General features: G+C 32.9%; 4 protein-coding genes across 4 annotated transcripts; all 4 read right to left on the reverse strand.

Annotated features, from left to right (window-relative positions):
• Positions 1–1,593: 1,593 nt before the first annotated feature.
• LOC108210284 (probable galacturonosyltransferase 3) lies at positions 1,594–9,056 on the reverse strand. The gene is given in 7 exon segments (XM_064087481.1): positions 1,594–2,280; positions 5,390–6,164; positions 6,440–6,477; positions 6,480–6,573; positions 6,776–6,904; positions 7,284–7,349; positions 8,896–9,056. Coding segments are annotated over 7 exon segments (1,143 nt in total). The 5' UTR covers positions 8,932–9,056; the 3' UTR covers positions 1,594–2,275.
• Positions 9,057–10,737: 1,681 nt separating this feature from the next.
• Positions 10,738–11,232, reverse strand: LOC108207540 (S-protein homolog 20). The gene has a single exon (XM_017377979.1). It carries the CDS (start codon positions 11,230–11,232, stop codon positions 10,738–10,740), a length of 495 nt encoding a protein of 164 aa, XP_017233468.1.
• Positions 11,233–14,626: 3,394 nt separating this feature from the next.
• On the reverse strand, positions 14,627–15,106 carry LOC108207541 (S-protein homolog 29). The gene has a single exon (XM_017377980.1). The coding sequence runs from the start codon at positions 15,104–15,106 to the stop codon at positions 14,627–14,629; it is 480 nt and encodes a 159-aa protein (XP_017233469.1).
• Positions 15,107–15,514: 408 nt separating this feature from the next.
• LOC108207542 (probable serine/threonine-protein kinase PIX13) lies at positions 15,515–16,062 on the reverse strand. The gene is made up of 2 exons (XM_064086888.1): positions 16,026–16,062; positions 15,515–15,957 (listed from the first exon to the last, which is right to left on the reverse strand). Exons 1-2 carry the CDS (start codon positions 16,060–16,062, stop codon positions 15,515–15,517), a joined length of 480 nt encoding a protein of 159 aa, XP_063942958.1.
• Between the last annotated feature and the right edge of the window lie 1,866 nt (positions 16,063–17,928).

Below are 17,928 nucleotides of genomic sequence, written 5' to 3' on the forward strand. Positions count from 1 at the left end.
GGTTTGGGTTGCAGAATGATTAATTCGTACTGTATATTAAGTTGGCCGACAGTTAGGGTTTAGGATTGAGGGTGTAGGGCCGGTAGGCCTTACTCCCTCGAGCCTAAACCCTAATTAATGCGAGGCTACAGGGCCGAAGGCCCTAAAGCCGAGAAACCGACGGAATAAATTAATTTACAATCGTTAACATTTAGGGTTTAGGTTTGGGTTGCAGAATGATTAATTCGTACTGTATATTAAATTGGCCGATGGTTAGGGTTTAGGATTGAGGGTGTAGGTTTGGGTTGCAGAATGATTAATTCATACTGTATATTAAATTGGCCGATATTTAGGATTGAGGGTGTAGGGCCGGTATGCCCTACTCCCTCGAGCCTAGACCCTTATTAATGCGAGGCTGCAGGGCCGAAGGCCCTAAAGCCGAGAAACCGGCGGAATAAATAAATTTAATCTAATAATTTTGGGTTTAGGTTTGGATTTTAAAAATAATTAATTTATATTTTAAATTAAATTGACTGACGGTTAGGGTTTCGAAAGTGTGTTCAATTATTTAAGAAATATAAATTTATATATTTTAGTATAATTTATTAGATTATATGTTTATAAAATACATTTAATTCTTTTTTAAATTTAGTTTATAATTACAAGAAAAACGCATCTCTAAAAGGCGTTTTGCCTAGAAACGATGATTAAAGTAGCGTTTTAACTTTAAAACATGGTTTGATATAGCTTTTTAAGTTTAAAACGTCATACGAACATCCGTTTTGTTGATGTAAAGGTTAAACGCTACTGTATGTTTCGTGTTTCTTGAAATTAAAAAATAAATAAACAAGCCAAGATGCTAATGCGTCTGGCGTTTTGTTGCTCACTGCCCCAGCTAAAACTTTAATATGACAAAACGCTAGTCGATAAACCGTCGCCAAGTGTCATCTGGGGGCCATTTATTTGATTATTTTCATTTGGGGCATTAATATGACAAAATCCGTTAGTTAGGGCCAATTCCCTAATAATTTATTTACTTTTTGATTATGATATATATTGTACTCTATATTGTTTTTATTATATTCAAATAAGTTAAATTTTATGTTTATTGAAATTATAAACAAGGTTGCATATATAATTATACCGTAAGAAATTTCTTTTTTTTATTATATTCAAATAAGTTAAATTTAATGTTTTTTGAAATTGTAAACGAGGTTGCATATATAATTATACCGTAATTTATTTTTTCAAAATAATTCTACTTATTTACAAAAACAGATTAAGAAAGGGAAATGTTTGACATTGAAAACGGAGAACGACTATTATTAAATAACAAAGCAAGTTTTCTAAAACATCCCTTAAACCCGAACAAAGGGTGTAGCAGCATTTTAAATTGATATTTTAGATCGTTATGAGAATATAATGTTTGTTGTTTCTCAAAATTGTGAGATAAAAGACCAACACCCGCAAAATTAGAACTCATTAAAAAATGGAAAACGATCTTTCAAAAAATAATAATTTAAAACGGATTATAATTTCAGTGGGTATTAAGAAGTGTTTTGAAATCAGTTTCGAGTTCTTGTACATGAATTAATTTAATCCTCGATCATCATGTAACCAAGAAAATGAAAATTCACACATCATATATTGTTTTACTTCTGGATTATCACATATAATAGAAGTTACCCAAAAATGAGAGTTTACACCACATACATATATTTTTCTTCTAATATCACAAAATCCACTGTTGAAACTTGAAACTATTATTGGTTAGTGCCTATATCAGCCCTTTAAACCTATCCTCAATCTGCAATCTGCATTAGAGAATCATGCCTCAAAGCTCAGCGCCTCTACCTGGATAATCAGTTCTACACTCAATTCTGCAAAAGCTTACAATCTCATTGGAGTCCGGGGCATTTGGAGCTTGTATATGCAGAGCTTCATAGCATGTTACGTACAAGACAGAGATGCTGAGAAGTAATGGTGGAATGAATAAACGTAGCAAGTGTTGTGCATCAGCAACCATTACTAGCCAATGTTGCAAAGTTTAAGATATGGGTTATCAAACATAACGTATTTAGACTAATAAGACCTGTATTTGTCTGTGGCAAGGTCCAACCAAGGTTTGTAGTTTCCGTTATAGTGGACCACACCTGCATCCTGAATTGCTGTTTGGTTGAGGGCCGGATCATAGCCAAGTCCCAACACATGCCAGGTCCGGTCCAATGGATAAGTCAGATTATAAAAAGTTATCAGTCCAGGAGGCAGTGTTCCAGGTTTCCAAAGAGTTCTATCTTCATTCTGCAGGAGCCATGAAAATATACACAAGTTTAAATCCCTGGGAATAATAATATACAGATTAATGATAACAAAACTGCTAATATAAAATATGTCTACTCATGTGTATGAAATATTAGATGGGCTCTTTGGAGTACGGGAATTTTGGAGTCTTTGGAGACCCATCTAATCACCCTTGGATTAAAACAAAAAGACTGATATGAGGGACAAGTGGATACTATTTTAAATTAAAAGAATAGTAATTAACTACCACGTACGATTTCTACAGGATTGTATATCATTACAAGTTAATTAAAGTCCAGCAGTCTCCAAAATCAAATCAAGAAAAAGAGGAAAACAACAATGAAGATCAATTGCGGGACGGAGGAAGTGGGCACTTGTGGGTAACCTCCTTTCAAACATTGTTGCAGAACAACAAGGATGATTTCAGGGACAACACTAACACATTCAAACGAAGAAGATAATAACAATAAACAAACATGGCTGTTTGTTCTTGAATCACCCATTTGCACAACAAACAGAATAATCCCTTTGAGCGATAATAATCATAAAACAACTCGAACATACAGTGAAGAAGAACAACGACGGTAGAAACTGAGTACATAGATAATTCATCAAAATATAAAGTTGATTAGAAAAAAGAAAAAACAACGGCCGTTAGATTTAAACATAATGAATGGTTCAGATGGAAGACTTCAATACTCCAAAAAGATAAGGTCTCCACAGAACTTAGAATATCATACATATATATATATAGGGATAGGATCAAATAAAAACTTTTTTAAGTTACAAACTTACAAACTTTTTTTTATTCTCCTATCGTGTTAATCCTTAGTTATATAAAGTATCCATGTTGAAAATTTTTCAAAAAACATCACAATTTTTAAAAATAACGCATAAATAAATCGCGTTTTCAACACATTTATAACTGGGGTTCAACATCGGGTGTTGAACACTAATTATCATTGTGTTGAATATATCTAAAAATATGTTTAAACTATACCTCTAGGGTTTGGGTAGGGTCTAGAAACATAAATATTAGTTATATAACATGTTTACCTTAGTTCTTACATTTAAAAATTGGTTTATGTACTTCTCCACCACTATTTTAGTCAATGTTCAACAAAAAATGTTGAAAAAATGTTGAACTCAAGTTATATATGCGTTGAACAAAAAAAGTTTGTAAGTTTGTACCAGAACCCTCCCTTATATATATATATATATAGAGAGAGAGAGTTAAGTTCCATGAAGTACACAAAAACATTGGAGTATTGGAGTACGAGTCTTAATTTTTTAGTTTAATCATAAATAATATATTTGATTATACAAATTTATATACAATCTATCATTTATAAGTTGTCTTGCACATAATTGTCTATCAATCTTTAATATCTTTCAACTTTAACAAGTATTAACATTATTGTTCTGCTTATTAGTTATATTGCAGAACATACAGTACTGTAATTTATAAAAGTCATTATTCTACCTTTTGATTACAATGCTTATGTTGTGTATAACATAATGTGCAGGTTATTAAATGTTTACGAATATTATTGAAAAAAAAATTGAAATTTAGATGAATAGATTACATTTTATCCAACTTTGTACTCCAATACTCCAATATATTGTGTACTCCATTGAACTTTACTCTCTCTCTCTCTATATATATATATATATATATATATATATATATATATAGGCAAGTGATCAAATAAAAACTAATATTATTCTAGAAATTAGAAACCACTCCACAATCACTATTTATAACTACAAAAATAGCTCATTTATCACTATTAATCACTGTTTTATACAATACAAAATCATCAATTTTTGTTTTTTAATAATTGAGAAAATTTACTTTGTTTGTTTGCTCTTGGTGGTTGACCATTAATGATTACTCCCTCCGTCCCTCTGAAATGTATACATATGGATTGGACACGGAGACTAAGAAAAATGTATAAAGTAATGTAAAGTAAGGAGAAAGAGAAAGAAAAGTGGGTAAAGTAGTGGGACCCATCAATATATAATTGATAAATTTGAAAAAGTAGTTGAAAGTAGTGGGTGAGTGGGGTTTTTATATTATAAAATCTTATTATTTTGGGAAAGTTTTGAAATGTATAGAATTGAGTGGGACATCCAAAAAAAGAAAGTGTATAGAATTAAATGGGACGGAGGGAGTAACAATTATAGTTGTAGAAAGTCCATGATGGTAAAAAGTAACGAGATGAAGTGTGGTTGCGGTAAATAGTCCCCAATACTGGCATGTTATGGTGGCAAGCGGCAATATACCAATTGTGGTTGTAGGCGACCGTGGAAGCAGTGGAAGAGGTTGATAATGATGCAAGGAGGTTCATCAATGTAGTATGAGTAAAGATGATGATGATATAAGTTATATATAAGTTTGTGTATATATATTTGTGAGTCATATATATATATGTTGTGTGTGTGTGTGTGAGAGAGAGAGAGAGTTTTTTTATATAAAAAATAGTGATTTATGACAAATGAGCGATTTTTACAGTAAAAAAAATTGTGATAAAAAATTGGTCAGGAACTAGTTTCTAGGCTAATAGTAAACCCCTACATATATACTATAAACTATTAAATTTAATATCAAAACATAGGTACAATTTGTATTTTAGTTTACCCCGGTTATCCCTTTTAATCACAACCGTTAAACCTTTTTTTAACTCAAATTAGTGGTAATTAATAGATATTATACTAAAAAAATTCATACAAAGACTAAGTTTTGAAATCTGTCAACAACATACTAAAATAAATTTTTATTATAAAGGTTTTAAGGATATATATAAATATGTAAAATCCCAACAACATATTATATTCAATTTTTAGATTATTGAAAATAATATACTAGACATAGTAACTATAAAGCATGATTAAATAACACATTTAAAAGTACCCCATGCTTTGCACGAGTTATAAGCTAGTATTATATGAGATAGGACCTGCAAAATTTGTGTGAACTTGGTTGTTTTGCTGCCCTACAACTATGTTACACTTCATATATATCTGGGAAAGTCTTCAGAGAAACATAGTTCAATGTGTACTGGTTACTAGTAACAGCGAGAAAAATTAAATTCAAAAATAAACTTACCAGTTACCATGTCTTGCGAGCGACGATAAATGCCAGTAATATTGCGGAGCCTCCACTCTTTCAGATCAAACATGTTCATTCCAAACGCCCAACCACAAGCATTTGGATCAAAATTCTCATATATATTTGGATTAGAGAAACTCAGGTACTTATCCAATCTATGAAAGCTCTCCTTACAGGCCTCTATTGCACCATTCACCATCCCTTTTAAATCAACTGACCATAAAGGTGTTAGATCCTTCTGAACAACAATATCATCATTCAGAAATAAGATTTTCAGTGGCAGGCAATGCAGTAAATAGTCTGTTGCTAAAAGTAGTGGCAGGCAATGCAGTGGTCTTGGAACTGTTTTTGCAGCTAACTGAGTCAAGAATGCACTTTTTTTCTTCATTTCAAGTACATTTGTTTCTTTCATCTGAAGCATGGCCCTTAGCGTCCTTGCTACTTCGATACAGTCATATAGTTGGTCTTTTGCTAGAGCCAGGATGTGACCCATTTCTTTTGCCCGGTCAAGTGCACTTAATAAAGAACAGAAAATATATAAAAAACACAAACCTACATGGATAATGGAAAGATTGGGAACAGATGAAACTTTCAGGGTAGAATCAGAATTTGGATTTTCATATTTTGTTCTCCATATACTGTATCTACCCATAACAGTAGTGTCCAGCGTTCTAGCTTGTTCAGCTGCAGCTGCATTCATCTCGCTGTCTATCTCTTTGCCTTGTTCGATTAGCTCTAAAGTTCGCCGCTTCCTCCTTTCTAGGCGTAACTTCTGAAATATGCGAAAAATAGGCAATACATTGTCCAACTTAAGCTCAGCAGCTACACTTACTAAGTGCAAAACTGCACTCTTAAAAGGCACCCGAAACCCATACCAATATTCCATAAATGTAGTATAATAGTACAAATCAGTATCTCAGTAATCGAAAAGATTAGAAAAAGCCTAGTGAGGCATGATAAGTGAATTCCCAGTGAGGCATGATAAGTGAATTCCCAATAAAATTGTTAAATAGATACAATTGACAAAAATAATATACTAGTATTCACCTGACGCTTTATTTTCAGAGGATGAACCGGAGGACCGCAGGATGTTGTATTTCGTCTCCAGTTAAACTTTCATTAGTATAATGATTATCACTGTCTTCAAATCTTGTGTCAAATTGTAATGGTTTTGCAAATGGCTGAAATTAATAACAAATATTTATATATAGAGAGAGTGAGAGAGAGGTGATCCGCATACAGAACTGCAATGTTCATATGAATCGTATGACAAATTAGAAATATACAATATTCTTAATATTAGAGTTCGACTGACCTGCCTGCATACCACAAGCATACAAGATATGAAGATTCAGCATCAACATAATGGCAATTAATATATACCTTGGAACTCTGTGTATGATCATCAATAGGATTCTTCCAAACCCAAGAAGCAGACAAGTCCTTTGACTTCACACTTTTGATTTGAACATCACCGGAGATGTCACTGTATGTCACTATAATGTCAATATCCTGCACCGGATATTGAATAAGAAGCATCATTATAATGATATCAGTGTATAGATATAATTATGTTGTGTTTGGTTGGGGTGAATGGAATGGAATGAAATGATTATAAATAAAAGAAAATAATAGAGTGTAGGATGGAGGACTTTGAACAAAATGAGTGAAGGCAAATTTTGTATGATAAGAATTGAGTAGAAAATAGGTATGATAAGGAATGGAGCATTCCTTCACAAGATGGAGGGTTTGAGCTCTAGTTGAGGATGATAGGAATGGAATGGTGGAAGAAATGAAATTATTATACATTCAACTAAATTATAGTTCAAATCTCATTCCATTCCCTCCATTTTCATTCACCCCAACCAAACACAACATTAGAGTGGTTTACCTTGTCAGGCAAATGTTTGCTAATTGCAGCAGCTGCATTTGTCTGCTCTTGTTCCATCCTAATAATCTTGAAAGTGACGAATGAAATAAACAATAATGAAAGATGACACTCAAATTTTCACACATAAGAGTGCCTTACAAGATAAAAGTGACTAGTTGGTTTTATAAAAATGCATGAATACATAACAGAACGAAAGTAAACCGAGTATAAAAACCTAAGTAAAAGGAAAAAATGGGTTAACACTTAAATGGCTATAATAATAAGCGGGGACCAACTTGCAGGTGGGTCATTACACTCAAAAAACTTGCATTTAAGTATGTTACCGAATTTTGCCCTTAAATTACTGGATGAATCGCAACTAAAATGGCACAATGCTTGGAAAGCTCACATTGGAAAGGGGAAAACTGAAGCTGAGCTAATGTAAAAACAGTTAAAAGATGTATAGTATGATCAGTGAAAGTAAAGAAAAACAATGGTAACGAATTCTGACTTTAAAGAAAATGGGAAACACCCTGCTTATAACAATTGGATTCTTCGCTATCGCCCACATAACCATGTAGATCCTCAGACAACACTAATTCTGTGTCAGATCCATTTGACTGACATTTTAGTGCTTTGACTAACTGAAATGTTACATAGAGGATGAACGTATATGCAAAGAACACAGGCCCCGTAGTATTAACGTGAGGACATGTAATGACAAAAAAAATCCAATATAATAAAAACACGGGTAATTAGCAAAGTTATTCATATTTAATTTGAGTATTATGTTTCAGTTTTGCTAAGATAACAAATCATGTACGCCTATTTAAAAGATTCTAAGCAGTCCAGCCTGCATGTCCAAACTAACAACAGAGGCCAATGTAAAAAAGTGTTAAGTCAGACACTTGGTTTTGTGTCGTGTTCGACACTTGGATTTGTGTAGTGTTCGACACTTGGTAGGGAGTCCGAGACATAATGGATCTCAACCAAAAAAACTGATAAACAAATCTTTATAAACAAATCTTTTTGTAAATGCAAACACATGAATGTTTACTTGTCTTTGTTGTAAAAATTCACACTTGACATTTTTACAACTCTCACAAGTAAACCCACTACAATAAGGAGTCCAGGGGTTAACGAACAGATTGGTCAGCAATCCAATATCTTCGCCAACCAATTAGTCGACATTTTTCACAAATTTTACGAACTGCCTCTCAAACTAAACTAGAATACAAGAAACCATCAAGAAACGTAAAAATATTCATTTCAGTTGATGTACTCTTTAAGACATCTTAACAATTGATTAACTATACTGTCCCTAACAACGGCATCCAGTTAAACTGCACATTGTTATCATAAAGTACTCGAAACAACACGAATTCTGTATCTATAGCGATCTATCGTATCCAATAATAACAAAAAATAATTTCGAGTATTCGGTCTTGATAAATCCTAATACTCGTCACCAAATTATACACTTGTACATGATATCATAGTAATCATTTGATTTCAATTACAATTTGGTTCATATAGTGTAGCTGTAACGCAAAAAACAATACAAGTGAAGCTGTAAATGGAAGTAATTAATTTGTTAGCTGTAATTGCAGAAATGTGAGTAGTTAAAAGTTACCTGAAAGATCAAATAGGCGATCCGAGATGTTGACATAGATGTTGATCCAGAGAGAGAGAGAGAGAGGGGATCTTCCGCCGGAATCTAACTGAGAAAATATACAACGGAGAGAAGGGAGTGATAATTTCAACAGGGTCTGTTTGGGCACGAGCACAACTCTAAAAACCAACACAATAAGATATTTTTAAACGGTTTTTCTATGGTGTGCCCATGGGCACACATTAAGTGCTAAAATCTATGAATTTGGAAGCTTTTGATTGGCTTACACTCTCTAATAATGGTGTACCCCCCTCATTTACAACAACCACACCAATCAAAACCCTCCAAATGCATAGATTTTAATGCTTAGCATGTGCCCATGGGCACACACTAGACAAACCCATTTTTAAAAGAGATACTCCTTACGTCCCTTCCATTTTTTTACGCTTTCCTTTTTAGAATGTTCCATCTAATTCTTTACATCTCAAAACTTACCCAAAATAGTCAATGGGTCCCACACTTCCTCACTTTTCTTTCCTTTTCACACTAATATTACTCCATTATCTTCTTTTTATACATTAAAAATCAATTGGTCCCACCACTTCACCCACTTTTCTTTCTCTTTCCCAGCCAACCCAAACGATAAGAAATGAGATGGATGGAGGGAGTACAATTTAAAAAAAAACGAAAAATAAAATGAAAGGTAATAATAAAATTAAATGAAAAGTGTGCCCCAAAAATGAAAAATAGTTAAGAATTTGTTACGTGGCACAAAATCTGTATAACTTATTGCAAATTTCGTGACAAATCAACAACTTATTGCAACCGTAACAAAAATTCGGTAATAACTTGATGTATAGCCTACGGAAAGGTGATAAGATGATCACTAAGCTGAGGTTTATTATCTTGAGGACATGCAGACGCAGTTATATTGTGTACGATAAATATCACTCAGTTTGTAGTCTGCAACCAATTATTGTCGGAAACAAGAAATTGTCAAGACACATTTCAGTTTTATTATCAAAATCTATTATATTTAATATTCTTCCGTTCTTTTCTATTCATTTTTTTTTAAAAAAATAAACACGATTAGAGGAGAAAATTCTATTAATATTTTATATAATTTCTTTTCTTGGAATGAAAAAAGTACAAATCCTTTCATTTTTGTTGATAAGTCATAACATGGTTGCTTTTTCTTGCATCTTCCAAAAAAAATCCAAAAGGATAATTATTTTTTTCCATCTCTACATGCATCTATACTATACTATAATAAGCCAACATTGGTATAATTTGTAGTCCAAGTTTTTAGTTATACTTTTTGGTTTGGTACTCTCCTTTTGGTACTACAAGTCTACAAATGTGGAGTCTATTAGTATTATATTGTTAAACAGTTTCAAATACTAAAAACACTCATAACAATCCATTATCATATAATATTTCATTAAAAAATTATAATAATCTTATAAATAAAATTATAAATATACAAGATATTTAACAATAACATTCATATAACTCTTTTTAACTAACACGAACCATTACATAACCCTTTCTAACTCTAATCTTAAAAGTTGTTGTTGTCAAAAAAACCAAAATTACAAAATTATGTTGAAATTCAATTTATTAGATTACTGAATCTTTCAAAGGTATTACACGATCTACTATATTTATTAGGGTTTATCCATTTTCAAATAATCGGGAGAAAATATAGTCAGTTGAATAATATAATTTAATTAAAATTTAATCCATTAATACTAAAATACTAATAAAATGATGTTAAAATTTAAATTATAAATAATAAATTACGAATTATATACCCGCCCACGGTTAAAGGCTAGTATATATAAACTGAAACAATGCTGCATTTCATCTGTCTCCCCACTTATGTGTTTGCACCCATGATCCCTCACTGCTAAATGGATCAATTGTTCTGCTCAAGTAGATGCCATCAGACATCACTTGCCAATAACACGTATTCGATAGCTCCTCCGTGATAGGACTCCACGAAGGACCCACCGTTTTGAAGCGAGCACAATAGGTGGTTCCCCAGTCCTCATTATACACATCAAACACTGCATCCTTTCCGTCCCACCAGAAGTGACAAAAGAACAGAGTGGTTCCTAACCACCAATCAGGCCTGAATGCCCAAGTATAGCTCGGTTGATTCGGGTACAATTCATGGTATCCTAAATCATCGTCTGCCGATTGGCAACGAACGGTTAGAGGAGGTGATCCATCAGGCAGATGGTTGGAGATGTCAACGTGAATTTTGCAAACACATGCAGAACAAACAAGAGAGAGTGTTAGGATATTGATGAACAAAGATTTTGTTGAAGGGAAGCTTGTAGGAATGCTTTTCATTATCTTTTGTTACTTATTTTATTTACGGGTTAATAGGCAAAAAGATCACTGAACTCATGGCCAACTTGCAATTGGGTTACTGAACTCAAAAAGTTTGCAAATGGATCACAGAACTAGATTTAACTTGCAGTCAACTCACTGAACTAATAAAAAGTTGCATTTAGGTCACAGCGCCGTTAAGTATGAGTTGACTTTAACGGAATCCGTTAAAAAATATAAAAAATAATAATAAAAAACTTTGAAAACAAATATGAAATTTCATTTTTTTTGAAAAATTTTGAAAACTTAAAAAAAATCTGAAAATTTTAAAAAAATATGTAAGTTTATAAAAATATGGAAAAAATCTAAGAACTTCAAAAAATTCTAAATTTTTTGAAATTTTAAAACTTCAAAAAAAAATGGAAATTTAGAAAAAATTCTGAAATTTTTTTAATTTCAAATATTAGGTATATTTTTTGAGTTTCGAGATTTTTTAAATTTTTTCAAAATTTTTGGATTTTTTTTAAAGTTTTTACATTTTTTCATATTTTTTAAAGTTTTTTCAAAATTTTCAGATTTTTTTAAGTTTTAATAATTTTTTAAAAACCCGATTTTTTTTTTATTTTTTTAACGGATTCCGTTAAAGTCAACTCATATTTAACGGCGCTGTGACCTAAATGCAACCTTTTATTAGTTCAGTGAGTTGACTGCAAGTTAAATCTAGTTTTGTGATCCATTTGCAAACTTTTTGAGTTCAGTGACCAAATTGCAAGTTGGCCATGAGTTCAGTGATCTTTTTGCCTATTAACCCTTTTATTTACATACTCGCTTTACTAACTATTTATATAGACTACAATATTCAGTTAAATGTTTAACAAGGCACCAATTTATGGCTTCATTTAAAAAAATATATTTACTTTCTTTTTGTTCAGCAAGTATATATTTAATTTCTAAAACAATTTACAAAATCTAATTTTTCCTCTTTAAAATGGATCTTATAACTACAAATATCAAAGTGCCACATGCCGTTGATATCTTACTAGAATGAACTAAAATCCTTTAAAACTGACCAAACAATAGACATGCCAACATGTGTAAATAGTTTCTTTATATTGAATATCCTACATATCAACTACACTATACACATTACTCTCAACAATGTCAAAGTGCCACAGGTCGTTAGTATCTTATTAGAGTGAAGTAAACTGTACCTATAAAACTAACCAAACAACATACATGACGACATGTGTAAATGATTTCTATATATATTGAATATCCTACATATCATCTACACTATACAATGTCTTGCTCTGAATGCCAATGCCTAATGGCGCAAGTAAATTTGCTACCTAGATGGAAGCTGAGACCCTCGATTTCCGTCTTGTCTTGTGTGATGCGGAGACAGGTGAGTAGCAGAATTTTGTCCATTTCTTGAAATTGTATGGTGTGAAGAATGAACTCTAGGTGGCCTTGGTTTTTCGTTAACAGCTTCAACGTGTTCCAGCATCTCCACTACTTGTTTCATTCCTGGCCTGGTTTTTTGTTCAGTTGCAAGGCAGGTCAGAGCTAGCTGAGCAATTAGCACTACCCCTCTGGATGGATACTTCCCTTCCAACCTCGAGTCCATTATATTCTTCAATTTACGTTTATCTGATAGGTATGGTTTGATCGGGTCAACCAGATTATGTTGTGCACTAGGACGATTTGTGTCTAGCTAGTGCCCGCAAGCCTGTTAGCATCTCCACCAAGAGTCCAAGACCACGCCAAAACCATAGACATCGCTCATGCAAATATCTGGTGATTGTTAGTATTTTTCAATTGGTTAGAGCATACTTTCACTGGAGTTTGTCTAACCATGTTTTGATTCAAAGCATTGATTATCAACTGTGAGCTTGGTTTCCTGGCATTTTAAAATGTTTATCATACAACAATAGATTGTCCAATAAAGTCATTTCAGGGCTTAACGTGAATTGAAAAACTTATATGGCCAATGCCTATTTCGCAATAAAGCTTATAATTATTAGCCAGACTAACTATTTTGGAACTATGAAAATGTACCTACAAACCTGTTAATTTCTTTCACTTTATAATCTTTATTTCTCACTTTAGTATTAACTTTAAATATGCCCAATCAATTTATCTAGGTTGGTTTTCTTGTACGTCACCCTTATTCCTATGCGGTAGTAAGAGGAAATCATTCATGAATTTTGTTGATTAACTTGAAAATTGGAAGAAATTTTATATTCTTGTACCTTCACTTATTAGAAATTCCCAGTTGCTTAAATCACAGATGTTAGCAGAGACCTCTTGATGCTTTTTTTTCTTATTAGAAATGGGAGTACCCCCAGATTCTTTAGATTACAGTATTCCCGAGGTTTACAACATAATGTTTGGTACAAGCCAATGTTAACCACAAGTCAATGACGTCCCAAGAAAGATATTTAAGTGTTTTCCCTGTGTAATTAATATATAGTAAAAGGAGTAACACTTTAAAGTTCCTAGAGTTTGATATTATAAGTTTATTCATGTCCAAAGGAACTGCTTATCGTTTATATGAGTACATGCTCTATACGCTACACAACTCATGCAGTTCAGATGATAGAATGCCTGCTTTTAGTCCAACTCCACATTATTATACTCAATACATAATGCACGTATAAGGGATGAACCACACATTTAACTTCATATATAAATCGCAACAGGGCAGGGTACTTCATCCTCTTCCCGCACCAACTCAATTCAGAGGCTGCGGAGTTGGAATTTTTTTGTTAGGAAGCTTATTTATCTGGCAAAGCTGCAAAGGATCACCACCCAGGAAAACTTTGTACATCATTTAACTCTTTGTAAGGAATTTTACAAAAACACAATTTACAATCCAACCTGAGCCAAACACAATTTGATTTGACAACAAACTAACCTAGCGACTCAGGTTTACTGATTTGATTTAACATAAATAGATATCATTTACTGATTTAATGTTTCATAAGGACTTATGAATAACTTTTTAATTCAATTTCTTGACATAAATAGATGTGCGGATATCATTTTTAATTATATAAGTTTCATCAATACATGATAACATGAGAATATTCCAACATAATTGAATATCTAACAAGTAGTGTTATCGTATTTTCATATATCATTAATTTGTACCATTTTTTTATTTTTATCATTGTTTTCTCTATATATAATTTTAACCAATATCTTGTAAACTAGCTAGTGTGTAGAAAAAGTTAATTACTGATAAATAAAATCATTCTTTGTTACTAATATATATTTTTAATCCGACAAATATGTGTGAACTATTTTGAAATTGAGATAGTATATTTGCGAAATGCAATGCATATATGATTCTATTTGGTGTGAGATTTGTCGCAAGTAAATTGTGGAAGTGTTATTTTTATAGCACTGCATTTCATTTGTCTCCCCATTTATGCATTTGTAGCCATGGTCCCTCGCTGCTAACAAGATCACTTGTTTTGCTCAAGTAGATGCCATCAGACTTCACTTGCCAATAACACGTATCTGATACCTTCTTCGAATAACGCCCACTCTGTATGAACCGAGCACAATAGTAGACTCCCCAGTCCTCATTATACACATCAAACACCGCATCCTTTCCGTCCCACCAGAAGTGACAAAAGAACAGAGTGGTTGCAAACCATGAAGGCCCGAATCCCCAAGTATAGCTCGGTTGATTTGGGTACAATTCATGGTATCCTAAATCATCATCTCCCGATTGGCAACGGACGGTTAGAGGAGGCGATCCATCGGGCAGATGGTTGGAGATGTCAACATGAATTTTGCAAAGACATGCAGAACAGACAAGAGAGAGTGTTAGGAGTTTGATGAACAAAGATGTTGTTGAAGGGGAGCTTGTAGGAATGCTTTTCATTGTCTTTTGTTACTTGTTTTATTTACCTACTAGCTTTACTAGTTATATAGACTACAATATTTTGGTAAATGTTTAACAAGGCAACAATATATGGCTTCATTTAAAAAAATATATTTACTTTCTTTTTGTTCAGCAAGTATATATTTAATTTCTAAAACAATTTACAAAATCTAATTTTTCCTCTTTAAAATGGATCTTATAACTACAAATATCAAAGTGCCACATGCCGTTGATATCTTATTAGAATGAACTAAATTGTACCTTTAAAACTAACCAAACAACAGACATGACAACATGTGTAAATAGTTTCTATATATATTGAATATCCTACATATCATCTTCACTATACACATTACTCTTAACAATGTCTTGCTCTGAATGCCAATGCCTGTGGCGCAAGTAAACTAGCTACCCAGATGGAAGCTGAGAGCCTCGATTTCTGTCTTGTCTTGTGTGATGAGGAGACCTGTAAGTAGCAGAATTTTGTCCATTTCTTGAAATTGTATGGTGTGAAGAATGAACTCTAGGTGGCCTTGGTTTTTCGTTAACAGCTTCAACGCGTTCCAGCATCTCCACTACTTGTTTCGTTCCTGGCCTGTTTTTTTGTTCAGTTGCAAGGCAGGTCAGAGCTAGCTGAGCAATTAGCACTTCCCCTCTAGAAGGATACTTCCCTTCCAACCTCGCGTCCATTATATTCTTCAGTTTACGTTTATCTGATAAATATGGTTTGATCCAGTCAACTAGATTATGTTGTGCACTAGGACGATTTATGTCTAGTGCCCGCAAGCCTGTTAGCATCTCCACCAACATCACGCCAGAACCATAGACATCACTCTTCACATACATATGACCTGTCAAATAAGCACAACCTAATGAAGACTAACAATTAAGGTACTCGCACTCAAGAGGACTACAGTACCTGTGGCCATATTCTCTGGAGCAGCTAGCATAGCCATGTTTTCCGATTACCCGTGTTGTTACATGTGATTTACTAGCTAAAGGACCGATCTTTGCCAAGCCAAAATCTGATAATTTCGCATTATATGACTGGAAACAAAGCAGAAAAATTATTAATCAGATAAATAAGGCTCTCTTCGACTTCAAGTAAATCACAGTCAGTGCAGGCACAGAACGAATATAAACGGGGTGCTCTCCCAACCGAGAGCAGAAGTAGCTCCAGTGAAATATTAATACATTTATTGTTCAACATATACTACAATGAACTTCTCGAATTTAAACCTGACTAATTACATTTTTTGGCTCTGCCCCGGTTGGTGAACTTACCCCATCCAGTAATATATTTAAGGTTTTGAAGTCTCTATATATTATCTGTTTTTCTGCTGCATGTAAGAATGCCAGACCTCGAGCAGCTCCAATCGGAATCTTTAAACGTATGCCCCATGGAAGTGGCTGAACAGAGGATCCTCCTGCATGCATCAGTGTGGAAGACAATTAGATTGTCAGATTTGTTAGAGACACAAAGCCCGACTTACTACTGTCAAATTCTTGCACATTCGTGGCACCTTAATACTTACTTCCGAAAAGGTGGTTCTCCAAGCTCCCTTTTGCTTAAATTCATAGATAAGAAGTAGCTCTTTGTCCTCCCAGCAGTATCCCACCAGTTTAACAAGATTAGGGATGAGAAAAGCGTCCTCAAAACTCAAAAGTTTGAGAAAACAACAAAAAAATAGCAGCAGCTAAAGTACTTATTTAAACAATATCCTAAAGACGAATCTCAATCACCGAATTGGACAGAAAATTTTACGTTAAGGAGAATTCTTTTTAAAACAAATTATATCTTTTACGTTAATTTGTGTAGATCCCACAAAACAATCATCTCTAAATTACATATCTCTAAATTGCTTCTCCTTAGATATCCAGTTTGAAATCTATAACATTTTATTTCACATCATAAAGCCAAATATGTGTTAAGACAGTCAAGGATTTAGAAGCCTGATAAATCATATTCTAACTCAACCAGGAGTTTTTTGTCTACCGGAATAAACTCTCTCAGACATTTGACAAAAAACTTTGAGAATTTCTGTTGATGAAAAACTTTGGGAAACTATGACATGCCATGCTGATTTCACTTTCAATTATATAAATATGGATTTTTTTTTTAAAAAAAATTTGAAAAAAAAAAGTAAAAACTTCAAAAAAATCTTTTTTTTTTAACAACTTCAGAAAAATCTGAAATTTTTTCTAAGGGACCATATGCAGCATAGGAACTGTTGTTTCTCTGTTGGACTATTAGAATGTACATGCATGTAGTTTCTGCCGTCCTGGATACATAAAATGAATTTTTTTCAAAAATCAGATTTTTTGAATTTTTTTTTCCAAATTTCTTGATTTTTTCCGAAGTTTTAACATTTTTTTAAAAAAAAATTCTTTAAAGTTATTTCAAAAAATTCAAATTTTTGAAGTTTTCATAACATTTGTAGTTGTTTTAAGAAAATCAATTATTTATATTTTTTTTCAAATTCTCAAATTTTTTCGGTTTTTTATCATACATTTTCTTTAAGGATTCTTTTAAAGATAATTGATACTTAACCATCGTGCAAACGCAATCATTTGAATTAGTTTATTTAGTTGACTGCGTTCAATCTGCGATCCCTTTATTATTATTTATTAGTTTTTTGAGTTGAGTGACTCCGGTACAAGTCGGTAACTGAGTGCAGTAAATCTTTTTCCATACTAGGCTATTGACCCGTATATATTGCTGTTGATCTGGGTCAACCTTGTCGGATTTTACAATGTTGAAACTTGAAAGTGTGAAACCCTGTGTTTGGAACTTTGGATAGTGGCCCATACAGCGGTCATGA

This window comes from Daucus carota, chromosome 2 (assembly GCF_001625215.2).
Source record: "Daucus carota subsp. sativus chromosome 2, DH1 v3.0, whole genome shotgun sequence".
NCBI classification, from domain to species: Eukaryota; Viridiplantae; Streptophyta; class Magnoliopsida; order Apiales; family Apiaceae; genus Daucus; species Daucus carota.